At 36.8% G+C, this 19,896-nt stretch overlaps 2 protein-coding genes across 7 annotated transcripts in view; both read left to right on the forward strand.

Annotated features, from left to right (window-relative positions):
* Window positions 1-5,529, forward strand: part of LOC139950674 (uncharacterized) — a 69,237-nt gene extending 63,708 nt beyond the window's left edge. For both annotated transcript variants that reach the window (XM_071949466.1, XM_071949475.1), the window contains exon 58: window positions 165-5,529. In XM_071949466.1, coding sequence (XP_071805567.1) covers window positions 165-301 — 137 coding nt within the window. In that variant the 3' untranslated portion in view covers window positions 302-5,529. The remainder of the gene's footprint in view (window positions 1-164) is intronic.
* A 348-nt stretch (window positions 5,530-5,877) lies between these two features.
* LOC139950646 (leucine-rich repeat serine/threonine-protein kinase 2-like) overlaps window positions 5,878-19,896 on the forward strand; it is a 115,201-nt gene continuing 101,182 nt past the window's right edge. For 4 of the 5 annotated variants that reach the window (XR_011787683.1, XM_071949449.1, XM_071949428.1 and 1 more), the window contains exons 1-4: window positions 5,878-6,095; window positions 7,568-7,771; window positions 13,647-13,738; window positions 18,046-18,125. Coding sequence is in view for 4 of the 5 variants with exons in the window: in XM_071949449.1 (XP_071805550.1) it covers window positions 7,630-7,771; window positions 13,647-13,738; window positions 18,046-18,125 (314 nt within the window). In the remaining variant the exon portion in view is untranslated. Of the gene's footprint in view, window positions 6,096-7,567; window positions 7,772-12,837; window positions 12,965-13,646; window positions 13,739-18,045; window positions 18,126-19,896 lie in introns of those variants that run through there. The other variant, XM_071949457.1, reaches the window with a different exon arrangement.

Genomic DNA, 19,896 nt, shown 5'->3' on the forward strand with positions numbered 1-19,896 from the left:
AATATTGTTATTAGAATTACTACTTTTAGCAAAGTATGCACAGTTTAAACATTAAACAATTTCTTGTAAATTTATTGAACATGCTTGAACAACTTGACATCATCATGGGCATATATAACCTATCTTCCATCATTGAGTTCTTCATTATTTGTTTAACCTTTCAGCACCAACTGATGTCGGAGCATCACTGGCTGAATTAAGAGCTGGCTCGCTGAGTAGAAGTTACGATGGATACAACTCACCACTCCGCCAGGAAAACAACCAGTATCTCGCCACACTTAGAAAGAACTATTTCGTCTAGTCAATCATTACATGTAATGTTGTGTGTTAACCAATCCGACAAAAAGAGTCTGATTCAACTTTAAGTGTCCATTTCTTTACAGTCCTCTGAAATGTGACTTTGCAAAAAGTCTTTTGTTCAAGTATTTAATCGATGTATTGCCGGAGAGTCTGCCCGTCTTCTTTCAAGTTTTCAAATGTGCAATAACGAACCTATGTCACTATCCAACCATTTGGGCCCAATTTCATTGAGCTGCTTAAGCACAAAAAATTGCTAAGCACAACAAAATTATGCTTACCAGAATAAGGTTACCAGCCAAAATACCATTATGCATGTACCATCTGTGACTGGTATCCTGCAAATTTTTTGTGTTTACTGCTTGAGCAGCTCTATGATATTTGGTCGTTGGCTCCATTTTATAAAATCTGAATAAAGGTTTCTACTCATGGATCAACCCTTGGTTTCTATTTAATGAACACTGCTTGACGTTAACAAGGCAAAAGGGTATGTTATAAGCACAGTGTATTACTCATTAAATCCAAGATCTGTGAAGTAGAGACTTAAAAAAACATGGGCTGAGACGTTAAATAACCTCAAGTAGTTTAAAATTGGAAAACAAGTTGCTGTGGCTGATTATTTATGACCAAACCATTCATCAGGCTGTTGTGTGTGTTGAGTATAAACATCCATGTATGCTGTTTTTATTTTTACCAATACTTTGACCAGATTCCTAAGATTTCTTTTGATGTTAGTCAGTAGACTGTGCAAGTCTTATGAGGACTCAACACCACAGCTCTGTGTTGCAGTTCTACCTCCATGGTTGCAGTCAAGCCTGGTTCATACTTCCTGCGAATGCAATACAAATGTTGACGTCACAAATTCGCACTGAAAAATTCGCAGCAGTTCAGCTTTGCTCAACTCATTTGTGAATAACCGCTGCGAAAGGAGGGCTATGACGTCAAATTCACATCAAATACGCATTCACATTCGCATGAAGTATGAACCGAGCTTAACTGCGTTGAAATTCCTTTGTACCGTACACTCTTATTCTTCAACACTGTAAAAACACTGTGTGGACATGGGTAAGTCAACATAGTGCCTTAAGTCCCTACATTATGTGGACTTCTTTTGTTCTTAGGTTCACACTTCATACATAGCATTATAACTTGTGTACTGGATTGCATTAATATGCATGCACTCAGACTTGTGCCAATGTCGTGAACGTTAGACATGTAAGAATGCTGAGCAGGAATAGCATGAATTCTACATTGTTTCTTTTTTTTTTAATTTACTATAATTTTTAAAGTGGTTTTCGTTTGACCAGATTATTTTAACGATAGATTGTGCATGTAATGATTGAAAAGTCGGGGGGCACTGAAGTGTATTCCAGCCCCCCGTTGACCCATCCCAAAGCGTTAAGGGTGCTCTTCAGCATGCCTTGAGTGTAGTCCCGGTAGAGCTGAAGTATATAGCACAACTGAGTGTAGTAAGCTGTTCGAGTTAAAGTTTTAAAAAAAAGTACAAAGAACAGAAATAAATGCGCAACCAGGCTAAAATCTTACATGTATTCATACGGGATGTATTAAATTCATAATTTCAAGTCCTGTTATTGATGTCATCAAATGCCACAAAATGTTTTGTTTTATCAAGGAACAACTCTGTGGCTCATTCGCAGTCGAACACACAGCCCTAGTTTTCATTTTTTTTTTTTTTTTTTACTCCTTTTAAAGCCATTATACACTTTCGGTAAACAGTACTGTCCAAGTCCCACACTTCGTGTATCACAACTGATATATAAAATAACAAACCTGGGAAAATTTAGGCTCAATCGGTCATCGGAGTCCGGAGAAAATAATGGGAAAACCCACTCTTGTTACCGCGCGATTCGCCGTGTCATGACATGTGTTTAAAATAAATCCGTAATTTTTTTTCTGTACCGAAAGTGTGTAATGGTATTAAAGCAATGTTTGAAGGAAGTCAAGGTTTCAAAATATCTGTAAATACATGCACGGTCTATTACAAATTGTTTTAGATATCTAGGGAGTTTGACGTTATTCGGAAAACGTTTCTCAACTTCATTTGTACTTGGTATGATGACATTGAACAGCATTGTCAAACTTAGCATCAATTATTACACTGTGTTTTTGTGTGTGTGATGTGTATATGTAACTTGGTTTTTTTTATCCTGTATATATTGTATTGTAAACTTAAAATATTTGCGACTGAATTGCAAAGAAATTGTTATAATTTTTGTGAGATAAGTCTAAATCACTTTGTGGCCTTCATTGTCAAGTTTCACTGAGTAGGCTGAAGCTTGGTTCATACTTGATGCAAATTGTGAAAGCCTAGTGAAATTCCCTTGTGCCACAATGGGAAATGTGTGCATAGTGATTGTTGGGCGGGAAAATTTGCTTCTCTTTCGTCTGAAGTATGAACCAGGCTTTGAAGCCATTGGTTTGTCAATTCGCCTCAAATGCACCTTGCATTACTATGTTACTGATGGACTTCATGGCCTGCAAGTTACTTAGCTATAAAGCGATTTTTTTTCTTCTTTTAGTGCCGTGTTCAGTGGTGTAAGTTAATTTCTAATGTCTTAAAAACTTAATGAAATTGTCAATCCTAATCATTTGACAGTGTTATGTTAACAAGCAAAACAAACTCATTGATAACATGTTAATGTGTTTTGTTAATATGTCCTACTATTTGCTTTTTGGTTTTTAAATTTATAGCTTTTCACATTAATATATTGCAAGTTTTAATTATCATTTTTGGTGCTCCTTTTTTGGTCCATCATTTTGAACTTGCCCTAGAGTATGAAAACATCCGTCCATGTAAAAAATGACTTCCTCGTTAGAATACTTCCTGTTATTTTTGCCATATTCCCCCTTCCTTTTTATATTAGAGGCTTTTAGACACACCAGTCCCATAGTCTTTTGCTACAATTCCTTAAAGGCAGTGGACACTATAGGTAATTACTCAAAATGATTAACAGCATAAAACCTTACTTGGTAACGAGTAATGGGGAGAGGTTGGTAGTATAAAACATTGTGAAAAACGGCTCCCTCTGAAGTGACATAGTTTTCGTGAAAGAAGTAATTTTCCACGAATTTGATTTCGAGACCTCAAGTTTAGAATTTGAGGTCTCGAAATCAACCATCTTCGTGTGACAAGGGTTTTTTTTTTCTTTCGTTATTATCTCGGAACTTCGAAAACCAATTGAGCTTAGATTTGTTATGTTATGCATATGTTGAGATACACCAAGTGAGTAGACTGGTCGTTGACAATTACCAATAGTGTACACAGCCTTTAAAAACAATTTTTGAAGGAGTATGTCCAAATGAAATATAAAATGAAAGCCTACAAAAGGTTTGAAAGCCAGAAGTTCACATTCAGAATGATTTCAGAGTGATGAACAAACTTTTGTGAAGTTATTGAAGTATGACAGCTGAATATAAAGCTTCCGTAAATATCGCTGGAATTTTTATAATTAATGGAGTAAAGTTACAGTATCACTTTTGTTTTATTTCCAATCCCTATTATTTTTAAATAATATATTTATTTATAAATATTCACAATTCCCCTAAAATTGAACTGAATTATTTATTACATGTTCTTTTTAAAAACTGCTGTAAACAGCAACAGTTTTATTTATGTGTCAGGAATTATCAATCCTGTAAGATATCTATAAAGTGTTTCTGTCCATTCTTGTTGCAGACCACTTTAAATTAATTAATATCAATTAATGAATTATTGTTAACTCTGTAAAGACCATTTGATTTTTAAGACTCAATTATTTGTATGGGGAAAATAATAATAATTCTGACTGCTGGCACCCCAAACAAATATATTTACAAAATAAGGAGATCACTAACTTGACTTAATAGCTCAGTAGAGTGAGAGCGAGCACAACAATCCAAATGGAGCAGGTTCAAATCCTGTTCTATTCAATGGGAGACTTTTGAGACGCTTGGTGGCAGCAGACTTACCAGGTAAAATCCATTGTTCTCGGTAATGTGCGCACTCTCAGAACTACGTAAACAATGGAAATTTACCTGAGTCTGCTGCCTCCTAGCGTTTCAAAGTCACCCATTGATCCGTTCTGCTCACCACAAGTTTTTAAAACAGTACAAAAAGCTAGAATAATACAGAACAAAAATCTGGTTTTGTGTTAGAGACATAACTGTATGTCAGCATGACAATTAGAAATATTCAATTTGAGTCATGACCACTCATTGTCTCAGCTTTACTTTCATGTTTAGAGTGACATTAATTTGTATATACATGTTGGAACCACATCAACTCAAGAAACAGGGTATAATGACATTCAACATTCAACCAGGAATACTTCAGCAAGCTTATTGGCTCTTTTTTAATATAAAAATGTGTGTGGTTGTTTTTGTAAAGGCAAATTTGAAATATTTAAATATTAATGTTTTATGTGAATTAATTAATTAACTAACTAAATGTTTGAATTTGATGTATTATTTATTTAAAGTGTTGATGTGAAAAAAAAAAAAAATTAATCCTTAAGTTTGAAAAGCATACAAGAAAAAACTGGTGGAAAATGATGGTTGGATCTTAAAGTTACAGGTTTGGTGAAGATAAAAAACATTGTTTACTTTGAGTCAGAAAGCTTGCTAATATGAAGGTCATAGTACATCCTTTTTAACATCTCTTCTTTCTGATGAAATATTTCCCAGTGATATAAAACAATTTTTCAAGAACCTGTATCTCAAAACCTATTTATAAAAACCACAACGCCGGATTTCGGTTGTCACAACCAAATAATAATGACTATATGTTTATCTGCAAGCTCTTCCAATCCTATATCTTAAAGCTGTCACTGTGTGCCAAGTCCAACCATTTTTTTTTTTTTTTTTTACACCATCTTGGATCTAAAAACTGAAACTTCACTAAAAAATACAACTTGCAATAGTATGGTCTCATCATTTATGATATCTGCCGTCGATTTCACAAAACTCTTCCTAACTTAAGACTAATCTTGGGACTTAGGATGAGTCCCATCCCTGCACTTAGCATGCAGACTTTAAGATTAATCCTAAGTTAGTAGTCCTAACTCGAGATAAGACAAGTCCTAACTCTTTGTGAAATCGACTCCTGGGACAAAAATGTGTACTTGTCTAAGGTTACATTGAAAATGAGCTTGTGAATTTATTCTGGTAATTCCAGCATCTTTTAAGTTTTGTTCGATGATCTTGTGTTGTTTGGAGAGAGTTGTAATAAAACTATTTTTGGTCCATATTTTGATGGTTTTTTTTCTTTAGCCAAGTATTATATAGTCATAATACTTGTTTGACTAATTGTTTCAACTTTTGGAAGAAGCAGTTGATGGTGTGACGAGAATTATTGGGCAAAAATTCATGCACCAAAGTGTTTATCATAATTTGGAGCGCCAAATTGTTTTAATTAAAAATAGGGAATCTTTAGAATTGAAAATTGCCCCCCCCCCAACCGGAGAGTTGTCCGAAAATATTAATAGCGCCCTCAAGGGAGACTTCTGTGAAAAGCTCACGCAATCGGATGGGTTTTGATGTATAAACCAGTTATCCGTTGCCGGTGTGTTTGATCTCCTATCAATCAATCAGTCATTGTGTCAGGTAATCGCTGACCATTGAATCGCCCTCTGGATGCCTGGGAGTTGACAGTGGGACAATACATGTAACGGTCACGGGCGGTAAATGGATTTGAGTGGATCAAAACATGTAAGCACCTACCTCGTTTTGATGCCGTTCTAGCTACTACTGTTTATCAATTCAAAGGCTGGGATGGGAGCAAGAGCGCAGAAGATTATTTGGTAAGTTCTTATCTTTTCCCTGGCCTGCTGGGCCTCTAAATACTAATCGACTATGTTTTGATTTTACGTTTTTGTTAAAAACAAAAACAAAAAACCTTCAGGACGAAAGAATAGGGCCATTTTCATAGCATGTTAAGTTGAGTTCTCCTTGACTGCAGCACAAAACACAATATTTTATATCTTTCGTAGTGATCCATCCTTTCCTTGTGTTGCAAGTTTTTTTTTAGTTCATTTTGTAGAGGATCAAATAACCTTTTGAATGATTATTGCACAGCAGTCATGTCACTGTCGATTGAGGTGTTTTGTTTACTCTATTCTTTTCTAGTCTAGTCTTATGACGTAATGCATTGCTACCTACTGTACTGTACTAGCATATTTTGCATGCCTTGTGTGGCCGTGATGTACTCTATGAGGCTATTGATTCGCTATCATTTTGTTCATGGAGTCTGAAGACGAAAGCGGAATGAATCTCATATAGTTCTAGAAGTAGCCAAGGTGAAATCTGGGCCATTTTAGAAGGCGACAAGTTGGGCTAAATTAAAATGCTACAGTGATGATAGTTGCGATAACGTAACCTTCCGCCCTCGGCAGGAGGGTTACGTTAGAACTATGAGGAAAACTGGTAAGAGGAGGATATATTATTATAACACACCTTCCAAATACGCTGTCTTTTCATTGGTTTAGGGCGCATCACATGATAGTTTTACCAGACGGCGGCCGTGTGATAGTGCATCGTTTGCCGTGTGGTGTGCTTCGTTTGCTGTGTGATCGGTGTGCAGTACCCAGACGTCTTTTTTACGCACCTCGAACCCAATCAGTTGTGCATCTGTGTAACTGAAACGCGCGTACGTACGTTACGTGTACGAAGATGATAAATAGTCGTTGGGGTATTATAAAGCAAATATTGACTGCTTTTTCTGGTGCTTTGGTTAACACCACGTCTCCCTTGGTGATCCCCGGACCATTCCATTTTCCCTCGGCTGCACCTCCTGAAAATAGAACGCTCCGGGGATCACCTTGGGAGTCGTAGCTTTAACCATAGCGCTCGAAGCAGTCAATATTTGTATACTATCTAGATGAAATCAAATTCAGGCAGTGGATAAACTCCTAGAACTATGAGGTTCGTTCCGCTAATAGAGAGGTTTCGCAAGCCTATTACGGATACACATACAGATACTGACTAGTCGACACTTTGTGTGTTCACGTGATGCGTATACGGGACTATCGTATTTTGCGTACACGTTAGCTGCGGATACAGGAGCTCACACGTCGTAGAAAAACGGATACTGTTTTGCAGCCTTTTAGCTGTCTTTTTGTTCCAACTAAAAACATTGCTTTCACTGGCAACCTGCTTGATATTAGTTTTAATGTATTGTGTTGTTTTAAAGGCTGGAATGAAAAAATAAATCAATAATTGTAATACTTACTAAAAGAAAACAAACTATGATTCAGTCTGCTTTATATTGTTTCAGATCAAGCGTGCGTCAACATGGCAGAATCTGTTTCTTCTGAGCCGTAAAGTTAAAAAATCAAGATGGCCAATGTGCAGGAAGACAACACGCTCACAGCGAACCAGCAGAGGGCGCTTGACCTATTGCTTCGACTCAAGCATGAGTTTGACCCCAGCCATCTCAGCGAAGCGTGCAGGGAGCTTACAGGGCTGATTGTAAACCAATGTAAGTTTCAAGGACTTGTATGTATTGTTGTCTTCAAGAGGGACTCCAAGGTCAAATTCGGTATTTTGATTTACTTATTTTCCAAAAGACTAAAGTCCTAAATGAAAACTGGGAAAAATTAAAAGTCCTTAACCTCACATTAAAATGCTCCTGTGTTGGACACCTTTCTAAAGTTAAATTTTTGTCAAAATCCAAAAGCGTTCATCGACAGCACATTTCAAATAAAATTATGGTGAGTACATTTGTGTTTAAAAAATCTTAATTCTGAATTAAAATAGCATCTTATTTGACCTTTTGACTATTACATTATAAAAGTTCCTCTTTGAAACGTCTTGTTTCAAATATTGCTATGAAAGAGTATGTGAGGCTATAGCGACTTGATAACTGTTTTTCCACATTCGTGGGGACTCTGTTTATTTGAAAATGAGCGCAATAAGCGCATTGCAAAACTGAATTTGATATGTGCAACATTCATCAAGAGTTGAGGGTTTTATGCAACTGTCCCTTTTGTGGGTGGGGCTTAGTTCATGCAGAGAGGAGTGTAATCAGAATGTAGCAACAACTTTTGGTCTTACTAGAAAAGAAGAAATAAATTCTGAGGTATGATAGTTGTGATCATGTAGACTTAGTTTTCTTTTATAAATTGATCTGAGGCCCGGCCCTGTTAAAAAACAAAAAATAGTTATCGGCCTGGGAAGTATTGACACTAGTGGAAGGCTAAAACACAAACCATTTTATACAGGTGTACTGGTGTAACAAAAGTAGTGAAGTGGAAAGAAATGAAAACAGAGGGAGACAGGCTGAAAGAAAGGGCAAGGATGAAAAGTGAAGAAGGAGACAATAAACTGAAGGGGTATAGTTTGACCACAAGAGGCCGGACAAAAGACAGAATCTAAGATAGCAAGAGGAAGAAAAACAGGCCTGGAATTACATCAAGGCCATGAAGGCTGTAGCCTCTTTTGCCCCTGGTCTTGGCCTAGAATGCCTAGATATCCCTTCAACAGTTAGAAATAGACATTAAGATTTTCCAATAGAACTGCTAGAACATTTGCAAATTGAAATTGGCCTTGCCCTCTCGAAGATCAAATTCCAGGCCAGGAAAAAGTAGTTTTGTGCTAAAAAAAAAACCACCACACAAAATGTTAAAATATTTTTGTCTGCCCTTTTATCCAATGGCATTTTTTGGCCGAGCGGTAACAGCACCACTGCCAGACTCTAGCTCTAGTGTTTCTGATCAGTTTTGGTTGGTCGTTGCACTCGTGTTCTTGAGCAAGGCACTTTACGATTATTGCTTCGTCCTTCAGATGTCCCAGATGTTGTGTAATGCACGTAAACGTACCCAGTTACACTAAATTGCTAAGAGAAGAGGTTTACCACAGTGTTTCCAGTCAGTTGCTGCTGAAGTTGCGCAGCACCTTGTAAGAACATTTACTTTAATTACAAAAATGGGTTTTAATTAAAAACATCTCAGAAACTTATCCTGTTGAAAAACAATCAATGACCGCTTTGAACCGCTCTGAGAGGTGTAATAAAGTATTATAAAAACACTGTATTTTTATTATTACATGTAGGCGTATTTATGATTGGTATGAAGCTGGTACCAGCACCAACCCAATGCCATTCATTATGTGTTTGTGGGTTCATTTTATCAGGCTGTGTATTACGTACAGTATCAATCAATCAATTACAGGAGGGACTTGGACTGTGTTTGAACTCTTGACCCCCTGCTGACCATTTCAGTTTTCATCACAAGTTAATGGTCAGCCGGACTCGGACCAATTCCAACAACAAAGAAAGTTTATTTTCCTTCGGCTACTTTATGGAATTCTTTTCTTTTAAATTCTTACACTTTTTGTTGTATTTTTTTATATTTTATTTTATATATTATAGTTTTTTTTGTTTTTTTTTCTTTTTTTTATTAGTTTTTTTTTTTTTTTATTTATTTATTTATTTATTTTTTTTTTTTTTGGGGGGGGGGGGTAGAATTCTATGCTGCAATGTTATCATAACAGTTCCACCCTTGGTGGGTCAGTTATTGTTTACATCGTTTGTGTTCATTAATTTTAAGAGTACACTTTACTAAATAATGTCCAGGTAGCAAACAGTGCAAAATGCTAAATCTTCAAATTGTAAAACACTTAGAAGTCTCACGACTTTTTACAGTGAAGACAACATTGTTCATTGTGACTCCTCAACTTTTATCCTTAGCTCAATTTGATAGTGGGAATCCCTCTGGCAAGGCCAATCAAGTTATTCTCACCCAAACTTGTGTGAAATTTCCTTGCATCAATCTTGAAAAAATTGCCCCACTCATCACGGCAAATATGACCATTTTATTGAGGGCCTACATTGGGAGGGTTCGTTTAGCTTCCCTGGGTGGACCCCGCAGTGCTCACTCGGGTGAGCCCCTGACAAGAGCTAATCGAACGATCACACTCGCCCTCTCGTGGTGACGGCATGCACCTCAGGTCACCCCCAAGTGACCCACTCCACAAGCAGGGCACTGGGGGCTGACCCGGGTGAGCCCCGTCAAAGCTATTCGAACGAACTGGGGTAGACCGGGGTCGACCTAGGGAAGCTAAATGAACGCACCAAAAGTAGTGTTGGTCATCCATTTAAATACTTCTCAAGATGGAAGTCAATAGACCCCAGGTCAAAATTGTGAACCATGTCTTTCACTCTACCTTTTGACTCTCAAATCTCTCTAGTTTTGAGTATTTTTAGAGTTTACAAAATAGTAGTGAGGTCTCTCTGTTTTCTCCCTATTTCGTGGGGCGCACCTACATAAACACGGGTTCTGCCATCTTTGGTGACCATATCAAGTCAACCAGACTAATTTACAATAGCTCTTTGTGGCCCACTCGCTCAATGACAATCGTAACATGTGTAGTATTCTATTGTTTTTAGTAGTGGCTTGAAATGATTAAATGTTAACTTTGTGAATTATACCAAATTAATAATGCTTGGTTGATCATCAGACAGTAACTCAAATGATGCTGGTTGGTATAATCTCTTACAAACAACTATACGACCCAGTTACATTATTTTATAAGTGTGATCGTAAAATGGTGGTTGATCAAGCATGAACGATTAAGTGGACTTGTTGACAGGAAAACTTTCATTTCTGAAGTGCAGACTCACAGTTCTTGGCATGGATCCATAAAAATGTTTTTATGATTTTACTGTGCACTAGAAATGTTACATGGATGATGTGTAGAATGTTGGGTGCAGTCAGTCAGTATGTGCGCTCGGTCGATTGCGCTTTGCTATCGATCGATCATGACGCTTTCGGTCAATCCCAATGCCACCAGTCAAACACCTGTTTTTAATTCACAACCCTGGAGGCTTTTTTTAAAGGTTATAAGAGTCTGAAAAATCTCGTAGAATCGACCCATCACGTAATACGATCGACCAGTTGCCGATTACGTCAATCTATAGAATTACTTCCGTAATCAGTTATTGGACTTGGGCTCTGTCTAATAATAACATTATGACCACTGTTGACTATCCCATCAATAATCAATAAGCCATTGATCAGCTTCATGGATATTGATCCCTGGCACCATAGAGCAAGGCACTGACATCACTCACTGCTGTTATCTGCCTCGTTTTTCTAATGAAGCATTTAAGTATGAGTAGGACTAGAGTACATGTAGAATCCTCAATCATGCACCACCTGTCCTGCCCCCCCCCCCATCCCCTTTTAGGAACCTTGCTCTATGATTGTAGAATACAATTGGTACCATATTTGACATGTTTAAAAAAAACGAATAGACTGTGCAAGTCTCGCGCAGATTTGAACTTCCGGGACCATTGTGGTCCCAACCTTATGGAGTTTTACGTTGGGGAGATTTTGTTTCGTCCATTACTTTAGTTTAATATAGTTTATGACCATAAAAATGACATATGTTGTTAAAAATGTAATACTAATTCACAACATATATAAAAGTAAAAATAAAGTCAACATAATAACGAAGAAAAACTGATATTTGAACTTGACCTCAGGTCAGGTTATTTGTACAAAATTAAGAATTTGTACCCATCTCCGATCACGAAACTAACGCAGACGCTTGTTTTGGCCGCGCGGGGTGGAAAGCCTTTTCATTGGTCGCTTATTTATTTATTTATTTTATTTATTTATTTATTTATTTCCAGGCAAACAGTACATACAAAGAATAGGCAATAAAAATAAGACTACACAGAGAACAAGCCTGCGGATAACCAAAAAGCGAAAATAATCACTATCTAAAGGCGATCCAGACAATAAAAATAACAAAGGCACAAAAGGGCACAATGACAAAAACGACATAAAAATTGCACATCAATTGCTTAGGCGTCGGCTTCCTCTTTAAAATGCGTCACACGTTTATCTAACGCCCTTGCGACTATCGTGCGTACGCGTATAAACTAGCTTTCAGTAGTTTCACATTCGGGCGTAGATTTACAAAAGGGGTTTCAAAACATTTAAGATCAAACAAACATCCTTGTTCCAGAGTTTTACTTTTGTCTTTATACATAGACTTTAACTGATAATTGTGTATTGTTTAAAAAGCTAAAACTAATTTAAACAAGCTCTAATGGGTATTTTTGTTGTTCAGATTTGGCATTAAGAAAACATTAAAGCAAAGATTTGATTCATAAAAAAATTAAGTTCTTCAGTTGTCGTGTTTTCTCGCTCCGGTGCACGCGAGGCTTGCACAGTCTATTGACTTTTCACATTGTTGTGAATAAGTAACTAGGTTACTTGTAAAGTTTTAATGTTACTTGTAACATTAGAAAAGATACATTGATGACAATATCATTATGGCCAGGCAAGTAAAATGCACAGTTTACTAGCCTGGTGATGATTTGATAGACTTAGGCTACTTAACAAAAAGCTTTCACAATTCTTGCTGGGTACTTATTATAAGGTGCGTTGAGCAGCTTGTGTCCGCTACAATTTAACCATGAATTGAATTACTTCCTGAATATTATATCACTTCCTCTATTGGTAACTAAATCATTTGTTTGAGTTTCATGTTCTGATAAGTAATATCCTTGTACAATCATTTAATCTTCGGATGTGGGCATTAGTACGGATAGAAGTACTGATCGGGAACTACATTTCATGCATGTTCAACACGATTGGGGAGGGTCACTGAGGAACACCCGTTTTCTTGAACTGCTTTGGAATTTTGTTTTGTTTTTGCAAAGGTAATTAAATTCCCTTCTGTTCTGTATTTAATGTTGTTTTAAAAAGTTGTTATAAAATATTTTTGTCAAGTGTGTATTGAAACTGTATATAATGTAAAAATGATTGGCTCAACTATTATTTAGGGACTCTAAACATTTAAACGGACCACAGGCCGCAGGCTAGAAAACTCATGACCAGAAAAGTCGTTTTGTTTTAATCGTATCAATATAAACCACAAGGGAAACTGACTGGATAAATTTTGAAATGATTTTCGGGGTTGAGCAAAGAATTGACTAGAGTGGGATTCGAACCAATGACCTCCGGATTAACGTGCCGGCGCTCTACCAACTGAGCTATCTAGCCCTATATTGTCAATATCTTTGTTCGGGGGTGCCAGTCAGAAGCCATACATTTTTTGATCGTATGAAAATACTTCACTCTCTGTGTAATTGATAAAAAAAGTTGGCGTTGAATCTGATAAGTATAGTTCAGTTCTGTTATTGAAGTATACTTACAACCATCAGAACTTGTTTACTTACAATGTGGTGTAGTAAAAAAAAAGAGCTACATACCTGTTTTTGTTTTATCCCTGCCCCACCCCCCCCCTACAAATTTGAGCTCTGAGATACATATCTGTGAAATTCCAAAATTGAAATTGTCTGATCTTGAATCTTTAAGTTTTCTTTTCTCTGTTGATTACAGCGGATTGTATTCAGATCTTAGAGGATTACCACGCTCAGGGTCCAGTCATTGATATGATGGAACATCGAACCTATGAAGCTGATATTCAACAGGTTAGTAGCATATTACAGGCATATTACAGTACTTCTCCCTCTCAGGTTTTTCTGTGTAAGACTTAGGCCATTTTATATAGTAATGTAATGTTTTACTCCAAATTTTTAACTATGTAAGTGTTCATGTAATTCTGCTGCTGGCAGCGATGCTGGCAGCGAATTGAATAGTTTTTTTAAAGAAACCATTGAATGAAATGAAAGGCTTTGTTCATATAAATGCACAGCCGCAATCATGGTATGTTTTTGTTACAAAGACACCGATTCACAATTTAGACATTGGGTAACTCTTTGCAGATCTTGTAGAATTTGACAAACTCAGAAACACTTTTGTGTTGATAGCTGATACAAATAACATTGAGATAACTGCTTCATCAGTGGTTTCCAAAGTGTTTTACATAAAATGGAGGGATAAAATGGGTAGCCATTATTGTGGCTGTGATGCCCTGGTGTATATGTCCTTGTTATGCACATTGCATTTATCCCTTGTGCTTCATTTTGAATGAGGCTGTGATTTTAATGCACAGGTACCTACCTCTCAGTAAGCTGTAAATCTCTGTGTAGCTGATGTCTCCTCATTCATGAACTTCTTTGTATAATAAGGGAATCAATGTGTGGTGAAGAGGTTTTCAACTAGTGGTTTAATCCCAACGAGGCCTGGTTCTTGATAATTTTACCGAGACGAACTGTCTTATAAGCACAAGTGCAAGGCTCGCGTGTCACGCCCATGTTTCAACACTTTTTACCGGTCATAAACAAAGGTTTATACACACCCACGTGACGCGCTCTCCACCAATAGGAATTAGGAATAGCAAAACTGTCTGAGGTATTTATGAATGTCCTTTTATGTAGCTGAAGGCAGGCATAATATTTCTCCTCTTTTAGTCAGTTTTCTGATTTGTTTTGCCCTTGGAATCATCAATAGCCTGAAAGGTCTATTCAAGCCTACAGTACATCATGTGTACATGGGGGGGAAACTAAGTCATGTTTGCCTATGGTACAGTGACATTGTTGATCAGATAAAGCACCAAATACCATGAAAATTATGCGCTCTCTTTTGTTTACAAAAAAAAGGAAAATGACAGAGGTAAAATTTTCACTACTATATTTCCTGTTCCATTTACTGATAGAATGGGAAACCTACAGAAGTCAATAATTGTATTATCCCTCAAGGGAAATGTTCACAGAGAAGTCTTATCAGAGGTTTCGTATAAAGCCACGATAGATTAGCATCAAGACATTGAATCAATTAGCAAAGCAGCCATCCGTCCTGTCAGCAGAACACATGTATCTAGAACGGGAGATCAAATTAACCTTTGTACCTACTTGTTAAGAGATCCACATCCTCCCATGTTTATTGTGTTTTTCCCTTCTCTCACTGGAAATATTTAATAAATTCTGCAGGTGGCTTCGCTTGGTCAGCAGAACCTATCCAATAATATGAGTTCCCTGTTGGGAAACCATGCAGGAAATATCCAGATGGTGGGATAGTTACGATCATAGGTAGTTAGTGTTAAGGTTTCACTTAGGGAAGAGAGTCATCTTCAACGTTTCAGAGCGCCTTTATTTCTCTTGGGATTTTATACTATTGTACTAATGAGGAGAGAAGGGGGAATTGGTTTCTTTTCAAGGTGAGTGCTTTGTATCGTAGCAGTTGTTTTCAATTCAATTTGGTGTGGGGGGGGGGGTTCCAGCTTCCAGTAACAATAAAATAGGTAAAAAGTTGACAGAAACGGCTGGTGGATTAAAGCATTTTCAGTTTTTGTTTGAAAAGAGCGATTGATTGACTTTCTCAAATTGATACAGGGAGAAAATGTTGAGAGAAAGAGTGGCTGTAACGAGCATAGTCAATTGTTTTTGGTACATTTTGATCAGTGATGAACAAGCTGCATTGTCACAACATTTAAGGGAGAAGTACAACCTCTTTCCCACTGTAGGTCTGGGGGCCAGCCTCTGCCTTTTCTACAGAAAGTTTTATGTGTGCCACCAGTGTGTCTGACCTGGTTCCTCCTACCAGGGTGTTTGAGCATGAAATCAGACTTTCTGCTTCTTCTCACCCTTGACACTCTTGCTTTGATGAAATGTGTAACAAAGAGATGTTCATACAACCTTATTCCCCATACAGGGATCTCTTTGGAACTCCTTGCCTGGTGCATGTTTCCCTCCATCCTACAATCTAGACTACTTTAACAGTAATATTACCTTCAGCTCGCTTGAGTTATATTCAATTAATGTACGGTAGCCCCATGTTAAGTTGTAGCCCCTCTTTTCTTAGTGCCTTACCATTAGTGGTTTTTAGCCTTGTTCAGGGTGAACTTGCATAACTTGTTTTACGAATAATTTCTTTTGAGAATTTAAGGTAAACATTTACTTTAAAGCCATTATGCACTTTCGGTACAGAAAGTTCACAGATTTACAAATAATTTACAGGGTTTACAGAAGGTAATGGTGATAGACTTCTCTTGAAATATTGTTCCATGAAATGCTTTACTTTTTGAGAAAACATTAAAACAATATCAATTCTCGATAGCCAGAATTACGGATTTATTCTAAACACATGTCATGACACGAGTGGGTTTCCCCGTTTTTTTCTCCCGACTCCGATGACCGATTGAGTCTAAATTTTCACTGGTTTGTTATTTTATAAATAAGTTGTGATACACGAAGTGTGGGACTAGGACAATACTGTTTACCGAAAGTGTATAATGGCTTTAAATAAACACGCTATTGCAAACTGACTTGTGATAATGACATCAAATTCAGTGGCGATGTTTTAGGGAGAAACTAATACCAAACTGTTCCTGGTTCTCAGGGGTTTTGCATGGAGATTCTGTTCTTGAAACTGTGGAAAACAAATTAAAGTTGAAGTTGAAGGTGACCATGTTTTAGAGAGAAACTAATACTAAACTGTTCCTGGTTCTCATGTATTTTTTACAAAGATGTTTTGTTGAAAATAAATTATAATTGACAGAAACTCGTTTTTGTGTCTGCATTTTCCGCACGTATCTTGTTGTCACTTTTTTCAAACATGAACAGCACCCCAGAAATGCTTTAAACTTAGATAATCTTTCTTGATTGTTTTACTAACTTTACAATGGTATTAAATCAACCAACAAGTTAAAATGGCAACTCAGATGTTCACATGATAAAATCTGTGAAGTTATTTAGAAGTTGGTTCATTCGACTGCTATTTCGCAAGACCATCTTGCAATGGCATATTTTTCAAGGATCTAAAATGGCTGTATGAAGCATTAAAACAAACCGTTTTAATCGTTATTTGGTGTAATTAAATATTGATAATTTTAAACTTGATTGTTTCTTTTGCCCTCCCCTCCCCTCCTTTTAACCCAATTCACTTTAAACCTTTTGTACACAGTTTAGACTCCCAATGGTTACCATTAGCACAGTACTATACTTGCTAATGGCTGATTGACGGAATATAATCACTCTACGTATTTAATAGCAGATGTTTTATCTTGAGTGAGTGGATTGAATTAAACTCTAGAGTACCCTAACCACAAACCATAGTGTGTATTGTTTCATGAGAATGTTTAGCTCATAGTTAAATAAGATTGCTTAGAAATATGGGCTAAGCAGAGCTTGTGAGGTTAGCAAGGAAATCCACATAGACACATTGATTAATAATGCAATGTGTTGGGTACCATAGGGGTTTACAGGTTAGTCATGTTGCCATTGGACCTTTTTCTTCTGAGCCAAGTAGAAAGTTATCATGACTGGCTTTAGTTCTACTTTGCGTTCCAACCTGGACTTTTATTCCATAACATTTGCATAGTGTTTTACAGCGAGTGTGGAAGCTGTAGGTTTACAGCGCGGAGCTGTTCCCATTGGACTTTTTAGCGCCCCTGTTAAGTTACCGTGGCTGCGCGGAATTCCCACAACCTCTTCCATCCAGTTAGTTTCACATTCTCAGTCGCGGTAAGTTGACAGGCATGGCAGTTTACCTTGTGTTCTCGATGGTTCTAATTTTGTCATTATACATAAACGTTGCAAAAGAAAAATCCAATGGGAACATGGCTTTAGCCAACTTAGTTTTGCAATCATTTAGAAGAATAACTGATAACCTTTTATGCCAGGCACGTGAGAGGAAGTTCAACCATTGTGCATGCAGGCTTTCAATCCAATTTGAATTGTCTCAGCCCCATTTTTTGAAATGGCCGCTGAGTTGTGCATTTCACTGTGTCTTTGCTATCTTCTGTAAGTGTTTATTTACAAACTTAGGTTAAAGTATTGTCGACAATTGCACTAATATTTCTTGTGGAATTATTATTATTATTATTTTGTTTTTGCAGACTGGATATGAAGCCCTGGCTGCTATGATGAGTGCCAGCAAGAAACTGAAAGATCTGATCCAGAAACGACATGTTCACCAGTAAGTTATTATTATCATGATTATTATAGATTTATTAAATGGACACTATTGGTAATTACTAAAAATAATTATTAGCTTAAAACCTCACTTGGTAACGAGTAATGGAGAGAGGTTGATAGTATAAGACATTGTGATAAACGGCTCCCTCTGAAGTGACGTAGTTTTTGATAAAAAAGTAATTTTCCATGAATTTGATTTCGTCACATAATCAAGCATCTGAAAGCACACAACTTCGTGTGACAAGGGTGTTCATTATTATCTCGCAAATTCGACAACTAATGTAGCTCAACTGATCACAGGTTTGTTGTTTTATGCTTTTGTTGATATACACCAAGTGAGAAGACTGGTCTTTGACAATTAAGTGTCCACTGCCTTTAAAAACATAATTACTTGGTAACGAGCAAAGAAGAGCTGTTGATAGTATAAAACCTTATGAGAAACAGCTCCCTCTGAAGTAACATAGTTTTTGAGAAAGAGGTAATTTCTTACTCAAAGGCCTATAGTATTTAAAAAACTGTTTTAAATGCATTTAAAGCCATTGGACCCTTTCGGTTCAGAAAAAAAAAAAAAGTTCACAGATTTACACATAATTTACAGGGTTTACAGAAGGCAATGGGGAAAGACTTCTCTTGAAATATTAGTCCATGAAATACTTTACTTTTGAGAAAACGGTAAAACAATATAAATTCTCGTTAACGAGAATTACGGATTTATTTTAAACACATGTCCTGACACGGCAGAACGCACGGAAACAAGGGTGGGGTTTTCCGTTGTTTTTTCCCGACTCCGATGACTGATTGGGCCTAAATTTTCACAGGTTTGTTATCTGATATGGAAGTTGTGGTACACAAAGTGTGGGCCTTGGACACACTGTTTACCAAAAGGGTCCAATGGCTTTAAAAGCTTGCAACTTTGTGCTATAAGGGGACAACACATGATATTAAGAATATTTCAAAAGGAAAAATACAAAGCTGGAAATTTTATGAAGATAATAAGGTACCAAATTAATTAGACCAAACACAGACTAAAACAGCAACAAATTATAGTATGCAATAGAAAGAGGATTTTTAGACAAAGTTCAGATGTTTTTTTGTTGCCAGGACTTCTAGATACAGGGCACAGTTTCACAAAAGCTGTTAAGCAAAAAATACTGCTTGAATTTTCTTTTGCTCAGCCAAAAAACTGATTGGGGCACCAGTCACATTTTTTATATGATTTTGGCTGGTAACCTGTTTCATGTTAAACAATACTTTTCTGAGCTCTACGAGTTTTTTGTGCTTACATTACAGGCTTTTGAAAATTGGAGCCTGGTTGTTGACTTGCTATCATGTTTTGGGTCCCATGTCAACTTGCTGCCAATTGTTAGTTACATGTAATTCCTGACTTTCTGTGATATTCAATCGAAATGACATTGACTTTGACCTTTGACCACTTAACAATCCCTGTGTGGAATGCACTGACCCTTTTTACGGTTGACATATTTTTTAAGCTTTGATGGATGCTTTGTACGTTCTCATATTTCTCGCTGGAAGGTTAAAAAATCAAATGTCATTGTACACCAGTTCCACAACAGGGTTTATACTTGAATTTTTTTTCAACTTTCATGGAGCCTCAGCCTCTTGCAAAATGAGTCCATTACAAAGTTTAATTTGACTTTAGAGCAACAATTTTACAACCAAAAGATGAATAGCACACCAAGACATTCATATTTGCTATGATATTCAAATATACAGTTGTTAAAACACAATACAAGGCTGCTAGAAAAAATATT

The sequence above is a fragment of the Asterias amurensis genome, chromosome 2 (assembly GCF_032118995.1).
Source record: "Asterias amurensis chromosome 2, ASM3211899v1".
Classification (NCBI taxonomy): Eukaryota; Metazoa; Echinodermata; class Asteroidea; order Forcipulatida; family Asteriidae; genus Asterias; species Asterias amurensis.